General features: G+C 38.0%; 1 protein-coding gene and 1 long non-coding RNA gene across 3 annotated transcripts in view; both read left to right on the top strand.

The window, feature by feature from the left end:
• The window catches only part of SLC16A9 (solute carrier family 16 member 9), a 54,279-nt gene extending 37,698 nt beyond the window's left edge, over nucleotides 1–16,581 (top strand). For both annotated transcript variants that reach the window (XM_084904043.1, XM_084904042.1), the window contains exons 4-6: nucleotides 8,205–8,300; nucleotides 12,925–13,842; nucleotides 14,504–16,581. In XM_084904043.1, the coding sequence (XP_084760169.1) occupies nucleotides 8,205–8,300; nucleotides 12,925–13,842; nucleotides 14,504–14,682 (1,193 nt within the window). In that variant the 3' untranslated portion in view covers nucleotides 14,683–16,581. The remainder of the gene's footprint in view (nucleotides 1–8,204; nucleotides 8,301–12,924; nucleotides 13,843–14,503) is intronic.
• Nucleotides 16,582–17,689: 1,108 nt separating this feature from the next.
• On the top strand, nucleotides 17,690–21,658 carry LOC311632482. Its single transcript, XR_014796797.1, has 2 exons — nucleotides 17,690–17,828; nucleotides 21,535–21,658. It is a non-coding gene; the product is annotated as an uncharacterized lncRNA (long non-coding RNA).
• Nucleotides 21,659–24,457: the final 2,799 nt, after the last annotated feature.

Raw genomic sequence — 24,457 nt, forward strand, 5'->3', positions numbered from 1 at the left:
AGCCTTTCCTCTAGTTGATGGATTCTGGGTTAGAAAACGGGCTCAGGTCTAGAGAATATGTATGACACTGATTTGGTGATAGATGCATGATTTCAAAAACTAGGAGGAAATGATCAGCTCATGGAAAGAACCCTGGGCTTCAGGCCAGGAGATGTAGGTTCTGTGAGCTTGAGCTTGAGCTTGAGCAAGCACCTTTATTTCCACAAGTGACTGTCCCCTTGCCTGAGGAGGTAGGCTTAGCAACATACTCCCTATAGGTCTTATGGGGACTCTATGAGGCCACGCAAAAGATTTGACTTGGATTTCAATTAATAATTTAAAAAAACACCCACTCTGGTAATTTTTGGGGCCCTGTGAGCTACCCCTTGCTAGCAGATTATTAACAGTTAATCCATGGCTGTCTTGTTTGTGGTTTTATTTCATGAGTAGGCTCACAATATAGGGCTCATAGAATATTTGTGAGATACATAAATGAGAGAATAATGAATAATGACACTTCAATTCTGTCACCGTTTGAAGTAGAGTATCCAGTTGAAAAGGCAGTGACAGGAAATTATTACCCAGTCTAAACTCATTCTCCTTTCTGAATTATGAGTTCCTTAGAAAAACAAGGGTAAGATGCAGTCTAATGATAATATTCACGGAGTGCCAGCTCTGTGTAGAATTGTATTCTAAGCATTTTCATTCATCAGAAATGAATGAAATGGGCCCTTAAGATAGACAGACTGGCATAGTGAAGAAGCAAGCATTAACAGAAGACTCTGGGATCAGACCATGTGAGTTAACTGTATTAGATCCACTTGCCAGTTATATGACTCAAGACAAGTTACTTATCTTGTTCTCTCATTTTTAAAAGTGAACATAATAGCATCCAATGTATAGGGTTTTACAGATTAATAATGCAATAAATAGTAGCTACTCTAACCATTATTATTAGTTTTGTGACTTTGAAAAATTATTTAATCTCTCTGGCTTCTATTTTTATTTTTTCTAAAATGGAGCTAATATGAGTACTGAGATATTGTGACTCTTCATGAGAGAATGTGTATAGAGAAGCACACAGAGGTATTTAATACATATTTGTTCCCTTCTCCTTGAATTTCTTTCTGACCTCTTAGTTTAAGAGCACAGCAGCATTTTTTTTCCTACTAAAGATCAGAAATATTTATCTAACAGGTTAAAGAATATAGAAAAATAAAGTAATATAGTACCATGTTTAATCATCCTATAAAAGATCAAAAGAATGCTGAAGGGTGTTAATTGGCATAATTCTGTTTTACCATTTAATTGATATTTTAAAAAATAGCATCTTGAACATATGATGTTATCTTGTTCAGTTTTTGTAGCTAAAATAAATGGCAGCTTGCCAGTCTTTTAATTGGCTATAAACCATGCTGCCAAACCTGGTAATTCAGGCTCCTGTTTTCTTAGTAACTTTCCTAAATCAGAAAAAAAAGGTAGTGGGAGACTGTGGATGGGGTGGTATGAGAGGCTGCAGAAAATATGACCTTAATGAATTGCTCAAGTGCCTTCCCAATAACTTATCTAACAGGTTAAAGAATATAGAAAAATTCTGAAAAGTACAACTTCAAGTCAATTTCTTATATTCTCTTCCTCCATAAGCTATTGTTATTTAGTTACCTGATTACTGTTTTCTTAATATTCTCTTATTGATTTTTGGAAAAATTTAATGTTCTTTGCCTTCATTTTCTTGGTAACATCTCCATAGGGAAGGGGAAAATTATATTCATAGAAAATCTGATTTTCTTACTCTAGTTCTAGCTATTGAGATAAAAGTCATTCCCTATATATTTCCTTTAGCAATTGTAAGCTGTTTTTTGTTTTCAGTAGTCAGATCATGAAAGATAGTCTTTTGTCTCTCATGGATGTTCAATTATAGTAAGGAAATTTAAGCTTCTAATTAGTCTCAGACTATAGCCACATAATGCTGTAATATGCAGGTAAAAGTGAAAAAAAATGTACCATTATAATAGCTATTTTTAGTAATTTGTTATGTTCTAGGTACAGATATGAAATCTTTTGCATTTTTATGCCTCTTAATTCTTACAGTTAATTTGTGAGATTGTTTTAAAAATAAGGAAACTAAGAAAGTTTAAGTAAACTCTCAAATTCCCAAAGTCACAGAGCCAATACATGATAGAATTGGGATTTGAATCTATCACTGTGCTCTTAACCAGTCAATGTCATATTCAGGAGACTTGGGCTAAGTGTATAAAATTTAGAGTCATACCAATTAAAAAAAAAAAAAAAAAAGGACAACTACTTGGACTTTTTAACTTTCCATGCAGATGTTTTAGGCTGAAAACATAAAAGTACTGACATTTAACTACTTTAACCTACAGTTAGCTGCCCTACATTTGGATGCTCTAACCTTATTAATCTTTTTAGCATCTTAAGTTACGTTCTCATTATTTCATTTCTGTAGTACTATTTGCAATTGCCAATCCTAACCAACCCTTTGAAAAGGAATATGACGTATTGACTCATATATTTAAAAAGGTTGTTGAAATGTTAGTTTCAGAATATACTGAACAGGAATTCTCCGAAATGACCAAGACAGAAGTCCCTACACTTTAGTGACCAACGGTCCCAGTTTGTCCAGGACTAAGAGCTATTCTTGGATGTGAGGCCTCTAGTGGTCAAACGGGGGAAGTCCTGGGCAAATCTGAATAAGTGGGTTCCCCTCCTGCATATAGAGTCTGATTGTGTGGCTCCACCCTTAGCACTTCTTAAGATTGCCACATTAGAATGAATTGTTACTGAAATATTTTATTTTTATAAGAATAATACTGCAGGAAGAAATTTTTATATTACAAATTCAGGGGTTCGATTGATGTCTGTTCCGTTTCACACAAAAAAAATATGTATAATTACAGGATATCTAAAAATAATTCATAGACATTTTTAAAAATATGTACACCATTTCAAATTTTTTATTGCTTGTCCCCCCCAAATAAACCAAAATTTCATTTACATGATTTTATTCTTATGCTAGTTCTTAGAGGTGTTTGCTTTCTGTATTCCGATTAAGAAGCATTTTATAGCCCTAGCTCAGTTGGTTGGGCATCTTCCTATATATCAAAACATCACTGGTTCAATTCTCATTCAGGCCACATGCTGGAGTTGTGGGCTTGACCCCCAGTGAGGGGAATGCAGGAGCAGCCAATGGATGGCTTTCTCTCCCTTCCCCTCTCTCTAAAATCAATAAAAATATATTTATTTAAATTTTAAAGAGGGGTTTTATAATATTTACTTTCAATTTAAAAAATATATTCTTATATTTTTATTTATATAACCATATAAATATTATATATATGTATACATACATAAAAGAAAAATGATTGTTGTATTCATTCTGCTTATATATTTTGAAAACTTATGAACTTTTTTCCATTCAATAAATATATTTCTACAACACAATTTTTATGTCAACTTTAACAGACAGTTTAAAACATATATATTTTTATAGATTTCAGAGAGGAAAGGAGAAGGAGAGAGAGATGAAAACATCAATGTTGAGAGAGAATCATTGATTGGCTGCTTCTTGCACATACCACACTGGGATCATGTGCCTGGACTAGGAATCGAACCATGACCTCCTGGTTAATAGGTCTATACTCAACCACTGAACCACATTGGCTGGGCTTGAGTTGAGTATTTGAAGGACATTAGGATGTGGTCAGGTGGACACAGATTGTAAAGGAAATAGTGGTAGGGGAGGACATAATAAGAGTTCATATTCTCAGAGGCAAAAAATAGAGTGCAGTCTTCTCATGGATGTTTGTTTAATGAATGCACAAGTCATATGGGAAGTTGCAAATCTGTCAAAGTATGATTGTAACAGAGGCTGGTGATAAAGAGTTTTGCTTGGACTTTATTGTAAGAGTGTGATATGATGAGAATTAAATGATAGCAGTTTAAAAGGTAGAATGGTGGGAAAAGTACCAGAGGCTAAAACAGATTGAGAGGCTATAACTCAGATCAGAAATGATGAGGTGAACTGAGGTAGTGGCAGTGCAGAAAGGCAGGGGGGTGGTGATCATTTAAGCAGTGGGTGTCGTAAACCAGCAGTCACCATGACTGCTGCTATTTTTATTGGAATTTATTTATATTCCTCCATCGCTGGGGGCAACCCAAGCCTCCTGCTCTTTTCAGCTCTGAGGCTGCTGCCATTTTTGTTGGGATTTATTTATCTTTTATAATTGAAACTTTGCAGCCTTGAGTGGGGGCCAGGGCCAACCAGGGTGGGCGGGAAGCTTGGCTTCATCCATTGCTGGGGAAACCCAAGACTCCTGCTCGCTCTGTGGCCATAGCTATCTTGGTTGGGTTAATTTGCATACTCACTCCTGATTGGCTGGTGGGCATGGCTGGTAGGCATAGTAAAAGTACAGTCAATTTGCATGTTTTTCTTTTAATAGTGTAGATGTCTTGCTTCATAGAAGACACCTGCATCCTCCTATTTGCTCAGTACTCAATTGTTGCAATAGATTTTTATGATTGAAGTGTATGAAGGAAATCTGGTCTCACACAAAGGTATAGTTGGAAAATGGATGAGATTTTAATAACCTTTTCAGGTACTTGTAGATATTCTTCTTTGTCACCTAGTAAGGGACAATTTTCTAAAGGTTAATTGCAATTTGGAACCTGATACCACATCAGTAGACTTTTGTGCCCTGTTATATTAAATCTATTTATTCTGTACTTTGATCTCTGCATTCAAACCTAATTTTGAAACATCGTGAATTGGTTATTTGAAAAATATCAGTTCGTTGAGTTATGCAATAATTTTAAAATGTTGGTACATTTCATTATATAACATCTTAAAAATCATTTTTGTTAGCATCACCAATCGGCTCATCAGAAAATCCATATATATTGTGAAGTTGTCAAATTCATGGTGATAGAGACAAATTTCCAAAATTCTTGTTTTTGCTGGAATTTCTATCATTGGTAACAATGACTGCCAGTTGCTTCCCTTATTAATTTGTTTTTGAGGAAACATCTGCCAAATACCCATGTCTGAGTAAACTAGTTTGTCTGTCATACATTCTTTCCAATACAAACAAGGCTACATGAAAAAGTGGCTATTTTAGCTGACTCAGAAAACTGTTACATGAGCACTTTCCTTGCAACAATTATAATTCAGACTAAGCATTTTTTTAAAAAATTGTGTTTGTTTTTACTGTAGCATGTGATGGTGAAGCATAGAAGGTGTAAAGTTTGGCACCAGTGCTAAGGCTCTTGCAGTTTTACTGACCATCAGCATAAACATGAACACAATGTAATAAACAGCAGCAGCAGATGGCATCTAGGTATTATTATGGAAACAGTTTTGACTTTACGGGCTCCATGGAAGATCTCAGGGACTCTAGAGATCTCTCGTTAACAACTGCTGATTTAAGATCATCCTGATACAGACCTCATGCCACCTTCTGCTTTTGGAAAGAGTTTAAAGACAAAGGCATTTCAAACTTATGCTACTTTAAAATATATATATATATATATATATATATATATATATATATATATATATATATATATATATATTATTGATTTTTTTACAGAGAGGAAGGGAGAGAGATAGAGAGCTAGAAACATCGATAAGAGAAAAACATCGACCAGCTGCCTCTTGCACACCCCCTACTGGGGATGTGCCCACAACCAATGTACATGCCCTTGACCGGAATCGAACCCGGGACCCTTCAGTCCACAGACCGACGCTCTACCACTGAGCCAAACCGGCTTCGGCTACATTTTTTTTTTTTTTTAAAGTGAGATAATCTTATCTGATATCCATGGCCTTAAAACAATTTTTAAAAACTTCTTTAATTTTAGCCAAAATTACAAGTTTAAAAGTTGCTATTTCAACTTTTCTAGAGTGGCAGTTAGTAATTGGATAGGTTTTTGTTGTGTTTGTCTCTAAATGCCTAACATTTATAAGAGCCCTAATACCCAAATCACAGGAAAGTAAATTTAGCCCTCTTCCTTAGTAAAGAGTAACTTTTTTTTTCTTTTCACAAAATTGATTGTCCAGAAACAAGTTTTATATCATGTCTTAAAGTGTTCTATATGTGGTAATAACACTGTATAAACCAATCCAACTCGTCTTAGTTGTTAGTATTTCTTCACTGAACTCAAACGAAAGGATGCTTTATTTCAAAAGGTTTATTTAAGTGTGATTGTTTTAATCTACCTCATTTTTTAAAGAAGACTTTTTATGCAATCAAAGACGATCATCTGAGTCCTGGGTTATTTATTTAAAGAGCTAATTTCCTAGAATGTTTGTGTGATGTGTTTGTTAAGTCCAGGCATTCTTTCTAATTATAGTACAGGTAGCAATTAAAAGTAATAAAATTGATCTTAATAACTTATCTAATGAGCCATGGTTAAAATTCAGTTTTTAGACTGTAGCTTATCTGTTGTTTATAGAGTGATTTTTAAGAACAGGTGGTGTGGCAGATGAAAAGCAAAGAGTTATGGGTTAGAAGCCAGAGAGAATTTTTATGAAAAAAAAACTGAGATCATTAGGTACTTAATAGGGGTGAAAAGTTTAATCTAACCAACAGAGCCATGGAGGAGATCTGGAGATAAATATTGAAGTTTGGGTCTCAAGAAAGGGAAGTTTACATTTACAGAAAAGTAGAGAATAGTATAACAAACAACTATATGCCACTAACATTAATAATTGTCCATCTTTCATTTTGTTTTGTCTTTTTTGTGTGTGTGTCTGTGAAGATACTTAAAACTAAAAGACATCATGACATTTTACTTCTAAATAAGGTAATGTTGTTATGAGAATGTCCAAACTAATGGAAGAGTTTATCTGAACCAAATGGAGGACATGCCTAGAAATAAGATCTCAAGAGATTGAAAAAATGCTCCCAAGAATGACAGTTTTTCAGTATTTGGAATCAAAGGAGGGAATTTAAGGAGATTACATGAAATTTATTGGTGGTAGATAAAGAAGGTGGGAGAAAGCAAGTTGGAGAAATCTCCAAGGTTGGATAAAAAATAGAGAGGTATAGCCCTAACCGTTTTTGGCCTAGTGGATAGAGTGTTGGCCTGCAGACTGAAAGGTTCCACATTCAATTCCAGTCAAGGGCATGCACCTTGGTTGCAGGCACATCCCCAGTAGACGGTGTGCAGGAGGCAGCTGATCTATGTTTCTCTCTCATTGATGTTTCTAACTATCCTTCTCCCCTCCTCTCTGTAGAAAATCAATAAAATATATATTTAAAAAATGGAGAGGTATATATTCCCTTTACATTGGTGGGTATGGGATAGTTAACATTTTAATAGGTACAGTAACTAGATGGTGTTCAGGCAACAAGATTGTGTGCTCCCTTGAGGGTGGCCATACCTTTGAGGAGTCTGAAAAAGAGAGTTACTCTGGCATTTCAAAGATGTGTTAACCTAAATGCACAAGTAGGATGGTCAAGGCTTAAGGCAAAGATATACCTTTTACTAAGAAAGTTAAATGCCTAGTGCTTAACTACTTACCATGACCTGCCCAAAAAGAAATTTATGATCAGATCACCTTATATAGTTACTTTCAGTCACTGAGTTTGTCAAATTTATGACATAATCCTTTTTTGTTTATAATAATTTGCAGCTCTAAAAGACAAAAACTTACAAGTATACATTTTACTGATATGTGTTAATCTGAAGACAACTAGGGACATACCTGAGGGTCTTTGTTTTGCAAACTGAGGTGTGCAAGCTATAAGCTCTTGCAAAATAGGCTGGGATGATGAAAGGTATTTTATAAAATTGTTTAGAGGATTTAGAGGAGGAAGAACTATGAGCAAAGGAAAAGAGCTTGGGAAGAGAGACAAAGATATTAAATGGGCACATTTGATTAAATTTTGCTATTTGGTGTGTGGTTTAACCATTTTCTCTCCCTATAATATTTTAATTCAAACTTGCAGTATTCATTTATAAACTGGATTGTTTTTTTCAACTTGTCCCTGACCTTTGGGTGTGTAGAGTGAAAACCAAGCCAACATGAATGTGTCCATTGGAGCTGCACGACTAACATTGAATGTATCCAGGAATTCATACTTGGAAGAGTTTTAGCCAGTTGGTGACAGAATACCCTATTGGAATCAACACCCCCCCCCCGTTTTTTTTTTGCATTGAAGTAATATTTGTAATTAATCTATGCAATGTCTTCTTATATTTAGGTCTCGGATGTGGTTTATTATACACTGCAACAGTGACCATTACGTGCCAGTATTTTGACAGCCGCCGAGGCCTTGCACTTGGCCTGATTTCAACAGGTACATTTTCAAAATAAGTACAGTATTGCCCCTATTCAGCCTTCTAGTCAAAGTTAAAAGTTGGCAAACAGATATGTGCAACCAACTACTGCCAGCTACCACTCAGGTAGCACCTTTCCCCCCCTTCTATTCCTCTGAGGAAATTTTATTTTCCACGTAAATGTGGCATAGCGTTCAGAAAAGCCTAAGATATACAGATGAAAAACTTTATTTCAAAAGTGTGTTAACCTAGAGCCATAGCAACTGTGGACAGGGCTTGCTTAAAGCAAAAATAAATCTTTTACTAAACAGTTATAGGCCTGGGCAATGACAGCCCAGCCCAGTAAGGAATTTATGATGAGATCTCCCTGTGAGATTACTTTCCATAGAAACCCTTTTCTCCGTCCACAGATACCATATAGGAAAGAAAGCTGATGGGCTCAGTAAATTTGAGTCACATGCTGGTGAGAACCTTGCTGAAAGAAGTGGACAGCATGTATATAAAGCCCCTTATTCCCGAGAAAGACAGGAGAAAAGGAAGAGAAATGGTGACACTGTCAGAAAGACGGATGCTGATAGCTCTCGACCTCCATTTACTGTGACACTTACAATTTTCACACAAAAAAAGTGGAAAGGACTGATTTATGAGTACAGCTCACTGACCTATGTGCACAGCCAAAGACGGGCTCTTTACTCTTGCTGTTCCTTTAATAATCAAGAGATGATCACTGCGGGGGTGGGGAATATAAATATAAAAGTTTCTGGGTTCTGATATTTTAAAGTGGTGCTTTATTTTTCAGTTGGATTTTTCCCCCCTAGGCTGTTTAGGGAATTTATCAAAGTTTCTGTAGCCAATCATTTATGAGTTTGGTTAGGAGATAAAGCAGCCAAGTTTACTAAAAGCTGTACATTTACATATGCTCCCTGTTAGTGAGTGGGTGTTTCTGGGAAGCCACGTTTTCAGAAAAGTTGAAGAACTTTAGTAGTAGATCTGACAACAGGATCCAAATTAACGTTTTGAAAACAAACAAACAAACAACAAAAAAAAACCACACACACACAAATTAACGTTTTGTTCTGAGGCCAATCCAAGGGCAACAAAGTGATTCTAGATGGAATTACATCTAGCTGGATATTTACTCAAGGTGGTTTAAAGAAGCATTGGCGGCCTGGCCAGGTTGGCTCAGTGGATAGAGCATTGGCCTGTGGACTGAGGGGTCCCGGGTTCGATTCCAGTCAAGGGCATGTACCTTGGTTGTGGACACATCCCCAATGGGAGGTGTGCAAGAGGCAGATAATTGATGTTTCTGACTATCCTTTTCCCTTCTTCTCTAATATATGTAATAAAGAAGCATTGGCAGGTGAGAAATGGGAATCATAGTGTCGAGGAGAGATATGGCCAGAATCTGAAGACATGGCTAAGATGGAAATGGGAAAATAAAGAGAAATAGAAAAAAACAAGATGGAGAATACAGAATGGTTGAAATGCAGTTTCCAAGACCCAACAGGATCTCCCAAAAGTGTGGGGAGTGTAATAATAGGCATGGCAGCTTAAAGGACAATAGGTTTTAACCTATCCTATATATTTTTTGTAGAGGCACTATAATAAAGCAACAGGCACAGACCTGGTGTTGAATCCTGCCTGTGTCACATCCACTAGCTGTTTGTTGATGAACAAGTTAGTTAATGGCTCTGTTAACTGTTAAGCCTCAATTTTCTGAACTGTAAAATGGGAATAAAAGAGTCCCATCAGGTTATTGAGAATATTAAAAAAGTTATTGTGTAAGACACATGGCAAGGGCTCTAAAAGTATTAGCCATTATAATAATGACCTAGATTTCCCTGAATCTCCAAATTTATTTGTGCTGAAGATGTTGAAAATAGTTCATTGAGAGAGCTGCTCCTACTTTTCACTCAGTCTAGGGAGTCTAGGACTTGAGCCCAAAATGGAGCTACTATGGGCAGTCAAGACTTGCAGAATTAAAGAGTTTGCAGTGTCAACTCACAGGGAGCTAATAGATTAGGGAGAAGCTTGAATCTACTGTCTTAGTCTGTTTAGGTTGCTATAAGAAAGTACCATAGACTGGACAGCTTATAAACAAAAGAATTTTTTTTATAGTTCTGGAGGCTGGGAAGTCTAAGAACAAGGCACCAGCAAATTCAGTGTCTACTGAGGGCCCATCTTCTGGGTCATAGAGGTCATCAACTCATTATTTCCTCATATGGCCGAAGGGAGAGGAAGCTCTCTGGAGTCTCTTTTATAAGGGCACTAATCCCATTCATAAGGGCTTCACCATCATGACCTAATCACCTCCCATAAATCCCACCTCCTAATATCATCACCTTGCGGGACAGGTTTCAGCATATGAATTTTGGGGAATACAGACACTCAGACTATAGCATCCAACTTCAGTGAAAGAGATGACAAGCAAAATATAACTCACAGTAGAATATTTTTAAATTGAACAGAAATTAATAGTGAAAATACTTGCAGTATTGTGACCGAGTTGAAAAAAAGGAGCATGGGCATGAAATGAAGGTTTTGGGAACTTGGGCTTGGTCTGTAGTGAACATTGGTAAACTTAATGCCCGTGGCCCGAGTCTGGTGTACTGCCTGTATTTGGACAGTGCACAAGCTCAGAATGATTTTTGCATTTTTTTGTGTAGTTTTTAAAAATCAAAAGAAGATTTTCTTATGGCATGGGGGAAATTATGTGGAATTCAAATGTCAGTGCTCATAAATCAAGTTGTATTGGAACACAACCATGCTCATTCCTTTTCAAACCTTCTCTGGCCCCTTTCATGCTTCAGGGGCAGAGCTGAGCATTTACGACAGAGATTGCAAGGCCCTCTATGGCTTAAACATTTATTCTCTGGACCTTTATAGAAAAGGATTATTGATCCTGGTATTAATAGTTATTTAAAGCAAGAGTTATTAGTTATTAGTTATTAGTTATTAATAGTTATTTAAAGGATTCCTGCATCTTTCTAAGCTTTGGCTGCATTCTTGTGAGATATAGGTGGGGGAAACTACTGCTTAATGTGTAATTTGATTGTGCTGACCTATCTTATACTTAGCACATCATGTGTATTCTATATATTTTGAATTAATTTAACATGTATTCTTTATATTTCATGATGTTGAGAGCTAAACTTGGTTGGTGAGCAATGAAGAAGTTGTTTATTTTTTTTCAATTTAAGGTCAAAATACAGAACTTGCAGAACACCAAGAGTATTTGTAGGTATCTAACATTATGGCTCTTTGTTAGGATCTATACAAAGAAATGGTATTAGGCAAAAACGTGAATTAACAGTGAATGGAGGTTACTGCAGAACAGAAGTACATGAAATAGTGCTGTTTTCTATTCTTTCAGTGTGTTTTTTGAAGTGCCTTTAACTTTGGAAGTAAGTGTTACTTTTAAAAAGATAAGGGGAGGACTAAATTTGTCTACTTATTATTTTTCAATAGTCAGCAAAGAAGATACTGTCTTACTGGCCACAAAATTATATTATTGTAGCTGCTGTTACATCAATATGAGCTATTAACATGTTAATGCAAAGAATTTTTAGGGAGGGCATTAAAAAGTTTACTTCTAAAATGTTAGAGAGGGGTAACTATGGTCCCAAAGAAAATGCTTCTTTACAAGTCTGAGAGTCATTTGGTTATTTGTAAGAAGTTTTGATAAGATGGGTTTTTGCTGCAAGCATGGCATCCTGTTGGGATTATGGAGTAGTTTTGTATGGATCATTTTAAAAGTATGATTCACCTATTTACCTATTTTTAAAACAGTTCTATTTATTACTCTCCTGCTTTTTCGTGTGACATTTCTCAATGATATTTAAATTTTAAAATACTCAATTTAAAAAAAAAAAAAGTTGAAATCAGAACACCGCTAATTAATTCGGCCTATGAGGTTCCAGTATGTTTAGTGTGATCTATGCTTAAAAAACAACCAGAAAATCCTGGAAAATTTACTAGGCATACTTTGTGATTTTTAATACCCTATCAAATTCCACTTAACTCTTTTCATAGTTTAGTAATGTGAATCATCATATTCTGGTGATTTAGCAATGGATTTGAACTATCATACTATTACCAATATCCCATAAAAATTAAAATATATTCTTTAGCTCAAAAATTAAGAGTGTTTACTTGTTCAAAGGGAATAAGTATATAGCACAGAGCCTGGGACATAATAAGTGCAAAAAAGGTAGTTGCTTAAGGTATTTGTTAAAAATATGGGCTCCAGGAGTCAGAATGATTGAGTGTGCCTCCTACTGATGCCATTTACAGCTCTGTAACCTGCAGCAAATTTCTCAACCTTTCTAGCCCTAGGTCACCTCAGGTTTGGAATAATAATAGGCCCTACACAATATGATCATTATCAGGATTAAACATGATCATGCAATGTGAAGTGCTGAACACTGTCTGAACTACAGATGCTATTTCTTGAAATAAATACCCTATCATTGTGATTACTATTGTTGTTATGACCTTTCATCTTCTTGCTGTGATTTTTCACATAATGGCACGCCCGAGTGCCAGTGGAAAAAAAGAAATTGCACTGCGATGCCGATCATACTTGTCCCCCGAGAGCCCCACGTCATAAGAGATTAAGATTGAACAGTCCCGTTTCCCTTTCAGGTTCAAGTGTTGGACTTTTTATCTACGCTGCTCTGCAGAAGCTGCTGATTGAGTTCTATGGCCTGGACGGGTGCCTGCTGATTGTGGGTGCTCTAGCTTTAAACATATTACCCTGCGGCAGCCTGATGAGACCCCTTCCGCCCTCCGATTGCCCTTTGCCTGAGAAGACAGCTCTGGAAAGTGTGCCAGATAGATACTCCATCTACAACGAAAAAGAAAAGAACCCGGAAGAAAGCATCAACATCCTTGAAAAGAGCTACGGGGGCGAGGACACCTGCAGGAGCACGCTGGCCAACGGTGACTGGAAGCAGGACGGCCTCCTCCATCAGAACCCAGCAGCCACGGCAAACACAAAGGAGACGGAGACCTACAGAAAGAAAGTGGCAGAACAGACGTATTTCTGCAAACAGCTTGCCAAGCGGAAGTGGCAGTTGTATAAAAACTACTGCGGGGAAACGGTGGCCCTCTTCAAAAACAAAGTCTTTTCGGCACTCTTCATCGCTATCTTCCTTTTCGACGTCGGAGGGTTCCCGCCTTCGTTGCTTATGGAAGACGTCGCGAGAAGCTCAAATGTGAAAGAAGAGGAGTTTGTGGTGCCTCTGATTTCCATTATTGGCATTATGACGGCCGTTGGCAAACTCCTGCTAGGGATACTGGCTGACTTCAAGAGGATTAATACCTTACATCTTTACATAGCTACCTTAATTCTCATGGGCCTGGCCTTGTGTGCTATTCCATTTGCCAAAACGTATGTCATGTTGGCCATACTTTCTGGGATCCTAGGGTTTCTTACTGGCAATTGGTCCATCTTCCCGTATGTGACCACAAAGACTGTGGGGATTGAAAAGTTAGCCCACGCCTATGGGATATTAATGTTCTTTGCTGGACTCGGAAATAGCCTTGGACCACCAATTGTTGGTAAGATATTTATCTTAAAGGCACCCATTTTACGGCTCCCCTTTGTGACTTCCCCAGATAGAGAAATTCGGATTGTAATAATAGCACAGATTTGCCCAAAGTAAATCTGCATGGGAAGTGTCATGATAACGATTTATTCAAAATCACTTTGCTGCCCTCGCTGGTTTGGCTCAGTGGATAGAGCATCGGCCCGCAGAGTGAAGGGTCCCAGGTTCGATTCCCATCAAGGGCACGTACCTCCGTTGTAGACTCAATCTCTGGCCCTGGTACAGTGCTTGTGGGAGGCAACCTATCGATGTGTCTCTCTCACACCGATATCTCTCCCCTCCTTTGCACTTGCTTAAAAATCAATGGAAAAATATCCTCGGATGAGGATTAACAACAACAACAAAAAATCACTTTGCTATAGTTGCAAAGCCAATGTTCTTGCTCAGGGATTTGTGTTTATTCTTTATTTGGGAGAAAACCAAAATGTCTGCTTGTTCTTGTCCAAATTTTGAGAAATTCTCCTTTTCTAATTCTTAGCAGGCCATCTACGTTGAGAGTAAATGGAATATATATTCTAATACTAACTGTGTATGAAACTGATGAAGTTAAGAGGATGGCTTCATAGTCATACTATTTATATCAAACCCATTTTTTTTTCTTCCTCTCTCTCCAGGTTGGTTTTATGACTGGACCCAGACCTATGACATTGCATTTTTTTTCAGTGGCTTCTGCGTCCTGCTGGGAGGTTTTATCCTGCTGCTGGCATCCTTGCCTCCCTGGGAAACACGCAACAAGCAACCCCCCAAGCCAGCTCCAGCAGCCTTTGTGTACAAAGTTGCCTCTAATGTTTAGAGCAATATTGGAAGGCAGTATGAGACTGTTTTTTTCAGAGCAAAATTACACTGTGGCTGACACTGACTGATTTTTTTTAAAGCATATCCTATTCTCTATGTACATCTATCTCCTGTAGTTTTCCCCCTCTTTTTTATTTTTCCTTTTCCCAAAAAGCAGGACTATTCTGTGTTGCTATTATTCCTGAGTTCTTGACATTGTAAACATTTTGGCCAGCCTCAAAAGACTTTTTCTGTTTAAAGAAATAATTTCTCTGCGGACACCATTAGTTCCATTGCAAGGCACCCAGAGGGGGGCTCTCCTGTTTTAGACCTGCAGGTGGCATGATGCGATATGTGTGCTTGCCGCTATGGACTCGACTCTAGTGAATAGAAGACTTTGGGCCAGTCAAGAAATGAAAGTGGTTGCTAAGCCAGTATTAAGAATTGCAGTGGAGCAAACTGATCATTTAAAAAAAAAAGACGTTTAAATTACAGTCACCGGTTCTATTCTGTTTTACTTACCTTGATGAAGCACCCACAGATTTGGTGCCCATCAAGCGTTAGGTGTTCGCTGAGATGCAGGCAATCCCCAAGTGGAGGAGCACTCACTATAGCCTTTCTTCATGGTCGGCCACTATAACCTCACTTACTATTGTCAGCATCCATTGAGCTGATGTTTCCCAGGAAGTGCTGACTTTACTTGTTTCCAAATTGGAAATGCATATTTAAACCATTCCGTTCTGGCAAATGGGAAGCAACCATTTGCTTCGGGCACAGTGAGGACAAATTGCAAGTCCTTGCATATCTTCTCGGTTTATTTGCTATTAACAGATTTTACCACTATCACATGTTAATTCAAGGGCAGAACTAAAAAGTGTGTGTGTGTTTGTGTTTGTGTGTGTGTGTGTGTGTGGTGTTCTAAGTCTGTGTAGGACATGGGAAGGGGAAAAGGCAATAAGAAGTTGATACCCTGATTCAACTTCATTCATTCTTAAGAAAAAATTGTTCTGGAAGAAAATAGATGTTTAATGCATTGCCATTTTTCTAAATAAATGTTTTTAAAACTTTTGTATGCATCAGATTATTCTATAGGTCCTTAAAAAAAATACCACTCTGAGAGACTTTAATTCTGTAGGTCTAGACTGTGGGCCAAGGATCTATATTTTTAATGTGATTCTGATAACACAACTGGGGTTGAGAATGACTGTTGTAAAACTGGCAACACAGAAACATTTATTCTCTCAACTAAAACAAACAAACAAACAAACAAACAAACAAGAAACCACTGAGGTGATGAGTTTTTATAAATAGCCAAATGTGGTTCTTTAAATAGGAGGCACTCTTCCCATTGTGCCAAAATTGTTTGTTTAATTTTTTTTTTCATTTCTTTTAAAATACATATCTAAGATCATTTCATACTTCTATGTTGCCTTTCTTCTAAGGCATCTGAAGCACTTTATAAGTATGAATCCCCCACAACACCTCATTGAGGTGGGCAAATAGTGCTTTTCTATGCAGTAAACCCTGGGGAATGGGGAGTTTCATAACTGAGTTAATCCTACTCAATAAGGAAATAATGGGGCTCCAAAGTGCCTTGGACTTCCGCTCCATACTCAGACTCCTGGAATTTCTGTACCTCATTTTTAGTTGCTGTCAAGGTCGATAGATAAAATGAGTGACATTTTAAAAAAATTAAAACTAAATGTTTTTGTGTTGAAAGTTTCTTTTTGCCAATATTATATTCAGGAAGTCCAATAACTTGATAAAGCTTAACGTTTATGGCGTCCCCACGTTCATCAATGTTGGTAATTGTCCAAATGCATCTTTTCTATGTCTACTAATGTCATCCAATGCGTGCATTATCCATTGTCTAGGGAATGAATTTTAATGCACAATAAAATATGTTTTGTTTATTTTACATCGGTTTGGTTGTTTTTTCTCTTCTTAGCCAGTGCCCCGCCTCACTTCAAAATTACATACAGTGACGCCTCTCTTGAAAATAAAAACAGAAATTATCTGCTAACTACTTCAGTTTCCAGAATTTGATGATTGGACATGAGTATCTGCAAAAGTCAGTATGCTAAGTTACTTTGACTGTTGCCCCTAAAAGCTAACATGTCAGTTCTACAGAATCCTTTTGAAGAAAAGAGGGCAGAATCCTTTTCAAGATTATTGGCAGGTCCTCCTTGGGGCACGCCTACTCAAATATCCTTTTTCCAGTGAAGTTTCTTTCTCCTAAACTCTAAAGGTCCCCACAAGACTTGCATCCAAGGGAGCAAGGGGCAGCGGCAACTTATCTTGGGCTAACCCCCTGAATCTATCTCCAAGCCCTCTTTTCTCTTACTTTCCAGTGAACTTCCAGTAGCCCTGCCCAGGCTCTTTCATATTGCTTCTTCTGTCCTAGATAGAAGCCCTTTCTTGTTTCACTGTCCCCAGCTTTGATAAAAGTACTCTCATAAATTAAAAAAAAAAATTCTTAAAGATGATCTCATCAGTCATTAATGGAATGATTAAATCCAAGCACATTATCTTATTTATCCCTACTAATAGCCCTATGACATGGGGGTTATGATCCTTACTATATGGTTTAAAATGTAATTTTCATGCTATGAACAATATATATATCATTTCCAAAAGCAAAATGAGTAAGGTTTGATTTCTAACATATCTAGTTACTAAAAACCAAGCTTTAGTGTACAGATATGTACAGTGTATATTTATAGAAATAATTATTTATAACTTACCTATTTCTTAAGAATTAGCTATTTAAAAACACAATAATGAAATTATATTTATTAGAACACAATCTTTCTTTTGTGAGTTAAAAGGTATTTCTTGATATTCCAAGTGCCTGGGGCTGGGCTGGGGAAAGCTGTGAACTAAGAGTTTTCTAGGGACCCTCTTCCCTGACTTTAATACTTCCTCACTCCTTTCTTTCTCTCTCTCTCTCTCTCTCTCTCTCTCTCTCTCTCTCTCTCTCTCTCTCTCTCTCTCTCTCTCTTTCTCTCTCTCTCTCTCTCCCCCTAGGAGCCAGCTGGTGATCTAATTTTCTCTACAGTGACCATGTTATCAGAAGATAAGGTTCAGCAACCAACTTTTGAAGACCCAATGATAAACAATTTCCAAGAACCAGGAGTTCCAGCCCTGGGAGGTCATGACTGAATGGTATGTCCATCCTATAATGCTGGCTGGGAAGTCCCATGACCTCAGAGAGCCTCAACTTCTAGCAATCACTATAAGATTATCTTAGCTCAGGACATTCCTAGAAAAGGAGAGTTCTAATTTTAAGGAAAGAATATCTCATTTTAAAATTTATTTTATTGTTATTGTTATTGTTATTGTTATTGTTATTGTTATTATTTTATTTATTTATTTTTACTTAGAAGGACTATTATATTGAACAGATAAAATACACAATATGCGTTAGCAGTGCCAAACAATCTCTCTATCATAAACAGAATCTTGGGACATTTTGCTCTATAGTTAATTGTCTGAAGGATGCCAGTTAATAAGATGCCTCTTTAAGTAAGGAGTTTAACCACAACAAGGTAAAATGATCAGTTGGCTTTAGCAGTCTGGAGATCATTTGTTGACCTTGACAAATAGTTTGAAGGAGCAGTCAGTACACAAAAGAGATCATGAATATAGACAACTCCTAAGGCATTTTATTATTAATACTAGAGGCCTGCTACGTGGATTCATGCACCGGTGGGTCCCCCCAACTTGACCTGCAGGGATTGCACTGAAACTGGCTCTCTCACATCCCCCAAGTGGTTCCAGATGGCGAGAGGGCAGTTCTCAGGTAACGCACCCCAGAAATGGGTTCCCTTCTCTCTGGTTCTGGGTGCGTCACCTGAGAACCTCAGCTGCCAAGTCACCGCAGTTTGGCAGCTCCTGTGTTGAGTGTCTGCCCCTGGTGGTTATTGTGCATCATAGCTACTGGCTGGTCAGCTGGTTGCTTAGGCTTTTAGATAGATATAGATGATATAGATATAGATATAGATATAGATATAGATATAGATATAGATATAGATATAGATATGATGAAAATATTGTTAACTGTTGAACTGACTTGAGCCTGGGATTATTTAGCTCCTAAATTACTCTTTCTGTCCCCATGAGAGGTTTAAATACAGGGACAATTAGTGTTGTTTTGCCTCATGACCAAAAACAAATTCCTGACTTTGATCACCCATGATAAGCATGTGTGGGGATTTCCTGAGAGAGGATGCACAGATTGTTACAAATTCACCCACAGTTCATGAAAAACAGCTTGAAATGTTTGTCTGACTAATGGGTGACCCCTGGCCTTCATTTCTATGAAAGTTACCTCTATTGCATTAACCCCCTTTGGGTATACAGCACTGACTGCACTGACTGCTTTTATAAAAGAGCTTTCTTATCTGCTGTCTCATTTGATCCCATAAGAAGCATGCGACGTAGGCAACACAGATGATGGTCTCAATCTTCTACAGAAGAGAGACTGAGGACTCCAGTGACTAAGGAATTGCTGTAGGGCACAGAGCTGGCATGAGCACTTTGGACTTCAGTCAGATTCTACAGGCTAACTCAGCCCTATTGCACTTTGCTCAAGTGAGCAGCAACCAAGTATCTGCCCCGCTGAGTCATGTCTTCCTGATAATAGGAAGGGAAGGGGCAGCATTTAGTCCTTGCCAATAGCGAGGTGCTTCAATAACCTGAGAACGCCCTGCTCTGCCTTCGTGTCTGGAAGTCATCCGCTCTGGCCTGAGCTCTGCTCTCACCTCTTGGGACCTTTCAGATTGTCTGTTTTTCACAGGTTGCGTCTCAAAGTCTGATGGGAGGTGACAAGCCTATCGGGTTGTACAGGATGATATCCACTTCTATTAAAATCAAGTGGAGCTCCTTTTAAATCCAGGAGATTAAAGCATGAGATGAAATAACATATTCGACGAAATAGCAGGTGGCTCTTCATTTTGCGTTCCTGACATTATATAACTTAGCTTCCATTTCCAAGAATGTTCCAGACTAATTTTAGAGAGTGCAATTCACATAATAATGTTCCTAGTCAAAATAAATGAATATATTATATATTATATTTCTATGGGTTGACATTAAAGGGGAAATTTGGAAATGAGGTGGTGAGGTTGTTGAAGTTGATTTTTTTTCCTGAAAGCTGATTATTCCTCCTTTATGATGTTATAATGCCTATAAAAAGGCACCAAGGTGAGATCACAAGGATCCTCAAGCAGCAAACACATACTGAGTGTCTGAGAGTTTTCAGAATGTGGGGCACTGGTCTGATATCTGACTACACAATAAGTTGCATTTACAAATGACAGGTTTATCATTCCAGGTTAACTTCCAGTTTCCTAGCTCTAGAAGCTTAATGGAATTGCTAAGGTCATTCTAAACTCAGAGGGGAGAAAGCCCAGATGGAAAATCTTTCTATACCTGCTATTGGAGCCCTGACAGCCAAGTCTATAATATCTAAATGAAGGAAAAGCAAAAATACTGTTGAAAAAATGACTGGTGAAACCACACATAGCCTTAGTGACCTTCCTGCTGTCCAACAATAAGTATGTATCTAAAAAAGGCATGTGGGCACCAAAACCTGTTTGGCTCAGTGGATAGAGCGTCGGCCTGCGGACTGAAAGGTCCCAGGTTCAATTCCAGTCAAGGCCATGTACTTTGGTTGCAGGCACATCCCCAGTAGGGGGTGTGCAAGAGGCAGCAGATCCATGATTCTCTCTCATTGATGTTTCTAATTCTCTATTCCCCTTTCTTCCTCTCTGTAAAAAAAAAAATCAATAAAATATTTATTTTAAAAAAATAAATAATTAAAAATAAAAAGGCATGTGGGGGTGGAAGAGAAGGGTAAGAGGACTGTGTGCCCCTTGGAGCCCTCAAACAGGCTTCCTTAACACAGGTTTGGTGAGAAGTTTTGATACAGCCGTTCTCATAGGCTCATGATAACAGACATTGGAATAAACTATTCATTGACAATTTGGCAATATCAGAATTAAAATATGCAGAGCATTGGATCCAGCAACTTCACTACTAAGAATTGATACTAGTCTTGTAGTCTTGTATTAAAAAATTCACACAGTGACCATGGCAACAATGTTTGTAAGAAAAGAGCTGGAAACGACTTCCACGCCTAAGATGTGGACTTGCTAAATGCACTATTCTATATCGATATAAGGAATTACTGCACAGCCATTGAAGACAGGATAGACTGAATGCATTTGATATGGACTGTGTTTCAAGACATTTTAAAATACATTTTTATTGTTGATAGTATTACAGATATCTCCCATTCTCCCTTTCCCCTTACTTAAGACATATTAAATGAAAGTGTAGGGTGTGTGTGTGTGTGTGTGTGTGTGTGTTATATAGTATGTGGGTATTGTATGTGTAGCAGTCAAGATCCCATCAGGAAATGGAATTTGCCCCACATAGTTCAAATGCTGAGACTTGAATGAAAGGACTCTGGGCAGAGGTGTGGGCAAAGGAACCTGGACACTTGCACCAATGGGAAGCCTCTACCACCCTATGTTGGAAACTGTGGTCCCCTACTTAGGTCTCCTTTTCAGGGCTGATGCACCCATTCCCAGTGGCTGGAAATATCCACTGTTGTTGGCTCACAGCAGACCGTTCCCTGGGTTGACCTCAGCTACAACAGCTTCATTCAGGCTACACTCCTGGGGGTGGCTATGGCCAGTGACTAGCTGATGCAGGGATAAAAGAGCCCAGCCCCCTTTGATCAATTTAGGAAAATTCTGAAGGGCCATCCCAGCTCCAGAGCACCTGTAACATCAGCTGGGCCTCACTGAACTGTATTTCACGTTAGCTTCTCCTGGCCAATTCTGCTTTTCTCCTTTCCTTACAGGTGTATCTCCCAAGAGCATAACTCAATAAGCCATCTGCATGCACCTCTCCATCTGAGTCTGTTTTCAGGAAAACTGGTCCAAGGTACATCCCTGGATCTGAAGGGCTGAAGAAGATGGAGCCTGGAGTAGGGGCTGCATGCAGCTACCACCAAAAATATGGGGCCAGAGCAGACAAAGGGGAGATACCCAAACGTCTATATTGTCCGACTCTCCAACAGCCTTCCATTGTTGTCTCTCACTGGACAAACCAATTGGAATCCAGCCAGCAGGGGAATCTGGATAATGAGGTAAGCAGGGACCACCTCTTGGGGGCAAAGAATAGGACATAAAATGAATGGGGAATGTGAGTGGAATTCACATTATCTTCCACTTATATAAGCAGGAGGGATATATAGATATTAGTATATATATATAACCCACATAAAATATGCTTGCTTATGCAGAAAACATTTCTGGAATGATCCAGAATTAAATAGGCGATTGCTCTGGTTAGGGGAATGGATACTTATCCTTTATTCATTTTATTCTGACCATTTGAATATCTTTTATACATGTGCAAATGTGTTTAATATTGTATTTGAAAAAAAATTTAAATGAAAGTATTAAGCTTCTAGGTAGGAAATGAAGGAGAGAGGTTGGAATGAGTGACTGGTTCCTTCATTTATGGATAGTTATTGGGTGCCTTTTATTGTGCTCCATGAAGACCCCTCCTCTCCAGGAATTTACAGGTTAATGTGGTACAGAGGGTGACAATAATGCAATCGGGACAGTGCTATAAATGAATGAAGGTGGATTGCAAGCTATAGTGGACTAGAGGAGAAAGTGGGTCCCAATCTCAGCAAGTCTTCGGTGTATAAGAGAGCCAAAGCTGAGGCTAAAATACTGCACAAGAATTGTACTTTAGTTGGCCAGTAGGACTCATTCAGGATAAAGGGAAGATGTTGGATACATAATGGCAAGAAAAGAAAAGATTTTGTATGCTATACTCACTAGTTTTCGTATTGAGAATCCATAGAAGATGTTTTGATTTTTTTTTAATTGAGATAAAATTAAGTGTGCAGTTGGTGAGTTTTGGTACTTAGGTAATTACCATCCCAACATTTCTATTACCCCAGCAATTTTCCTTAGGCTTCCCTGCACTCAATCTACACTCTCCGGCGTAAATCACTGTTTCTTTCTATCACCAAATATTAATTTTGCCTTCTTGTGAGCTTCATATAAATGGAAACATTTAGGATCTACTCTTTTGTGTCTGACTGTTTGCTTAACATAATGTTTTTGAGGTTAAGCCATGTTAAGTTTGTCAGATAAAATATAGGATGCTAAATTAGAATTTTAAAAAAACAGCAAATAATTTTTAGTAAAAGTATGCCCATGCAATACTTGGAGTTGTATTTTTATTTGATAAGTCTGACAAGTCTAATCTATAGTGTTGTGTTTTTAATAGTCCACTAAAAAATGCTGAGCAGTACTTTAAAGTATAAATGCACCATAATTTGATAATTTTTCTCCTATTAATAGATATTTAGGCATTTTGGTTTGTTTGTTTCCTTGTGTTTTTTTTTGTTGTTGTTGTTTTGTTTGTTTTTACAAATGAAGCTGCTGTGGATATTCCTGTGCACATCTTTTTATGTGACTATATGTTTTTTATTTCTCTTAGGAGAAATACCTAGAAGCAGAAATGCATTTTTTTTTTATTATAAGAAACTCCAAGTTTTTCATTGTATGCTCCATAAAAGAATTCTGAGCAGAGGAGTGGTGTGGTCAAATTTATATTTCAAAGATTTCCCTCTGACAGCACTATCAAGGAGATGGCAGGAGGGAGAGGCAAGACTGGAGGCAGGGAGGCTGTAAAAGGCTATTTAAAGTCCAGATGAAGATGATAGATAGTTGGATGGTGGTAGAGGAGAGGATGATAGAGAGATCTAGAAGGTTAACTCAATAGGCTTCTTAACCCATTATCAGTGAGAAGTAAAGGAAAAAGAGAAGTCTGGGTGGATGTATGGCTTTCCTGACAGATCCTTGTTGAGAATTGTTAGGGACAATATCTACTTTATACACTAAGCTATATGTAGTATGGTGTCTGAACACAGTAGACTACAAACCAACATTTTGAAAAATATTTATTTTATTGATTTCAGAGAGAGAGAAAAAAATCAATGATGAGAGAGAACCATTGATCCGCTGCCTAGGAATTGAGCCTGCAACCCAGGCTGGTAATTGAACTGTTACCTGTTGGTTCATAGGTTAAGGCTCAGCAACTACTGAGCCATTCAGGCTGGGCTACAAATCAACACTTCTTTGCCTGATTCTTATGGCCTATGCCCCTGAGGGGAAAATTCTCCTCCTCTTCTCCTAGTGGAAGCAGCTGGTGTCTGGGAAATAAACTCTATGCAGTCAGATGGGCGAGCCATTCCCTCCACACACTGTCACCTCCACAGCAGTTGTGATTAGAGAGTTGAGAGAAAGCCCTGGAGCTGAGTCCTTTTCTTGCACAGCAGGGAAAGCCTAGCTGTGGCTGCACAGGTGTTGGGCCACAGGTCCGATTCCTTTAGATCTGTTTAGCTCTCCTCCAGGGTGCAAAGTAATCCAATGCCTGTGCTTCTAAGCCAATAAGGGATTCATTACTGCCGAGCCAGGACTGCAATATCAGCTCTTCTTCCCAGTAATCTAGATGAAAACGGCCTCATTTCCAAGGCCCATTGTTGCAAAAATTATGTAAGAGCTATAATCCCAGAGGAGAAAGCTGATTTATCCTGTCTCCTGGAATTTCTGAGTCAAATGAGAGCTTGGAGAGACAGACATCTATAAATTAGAAGCAGAATTAACCAGAGTCTGAAGAACCAAGTCAGGTTGAGACCTTGAAGCACAGAATGAAAGTGACTTAGTCCATTTTATTCCATGAGGATTTCTGACAAAACA

The sequence above is a fragment of the Pipistrellus hanaki genome (assembly GCF_964339955.1).
Source record: "Pipistrellus hanaki genome assembly, chromosome: 14".
NCBI lineage: Eukaryota > Metazoa > Chordata > Mammalia > Chiroptera > Vespertilionidae > Pipistrellus > Pipistrellus hanaki.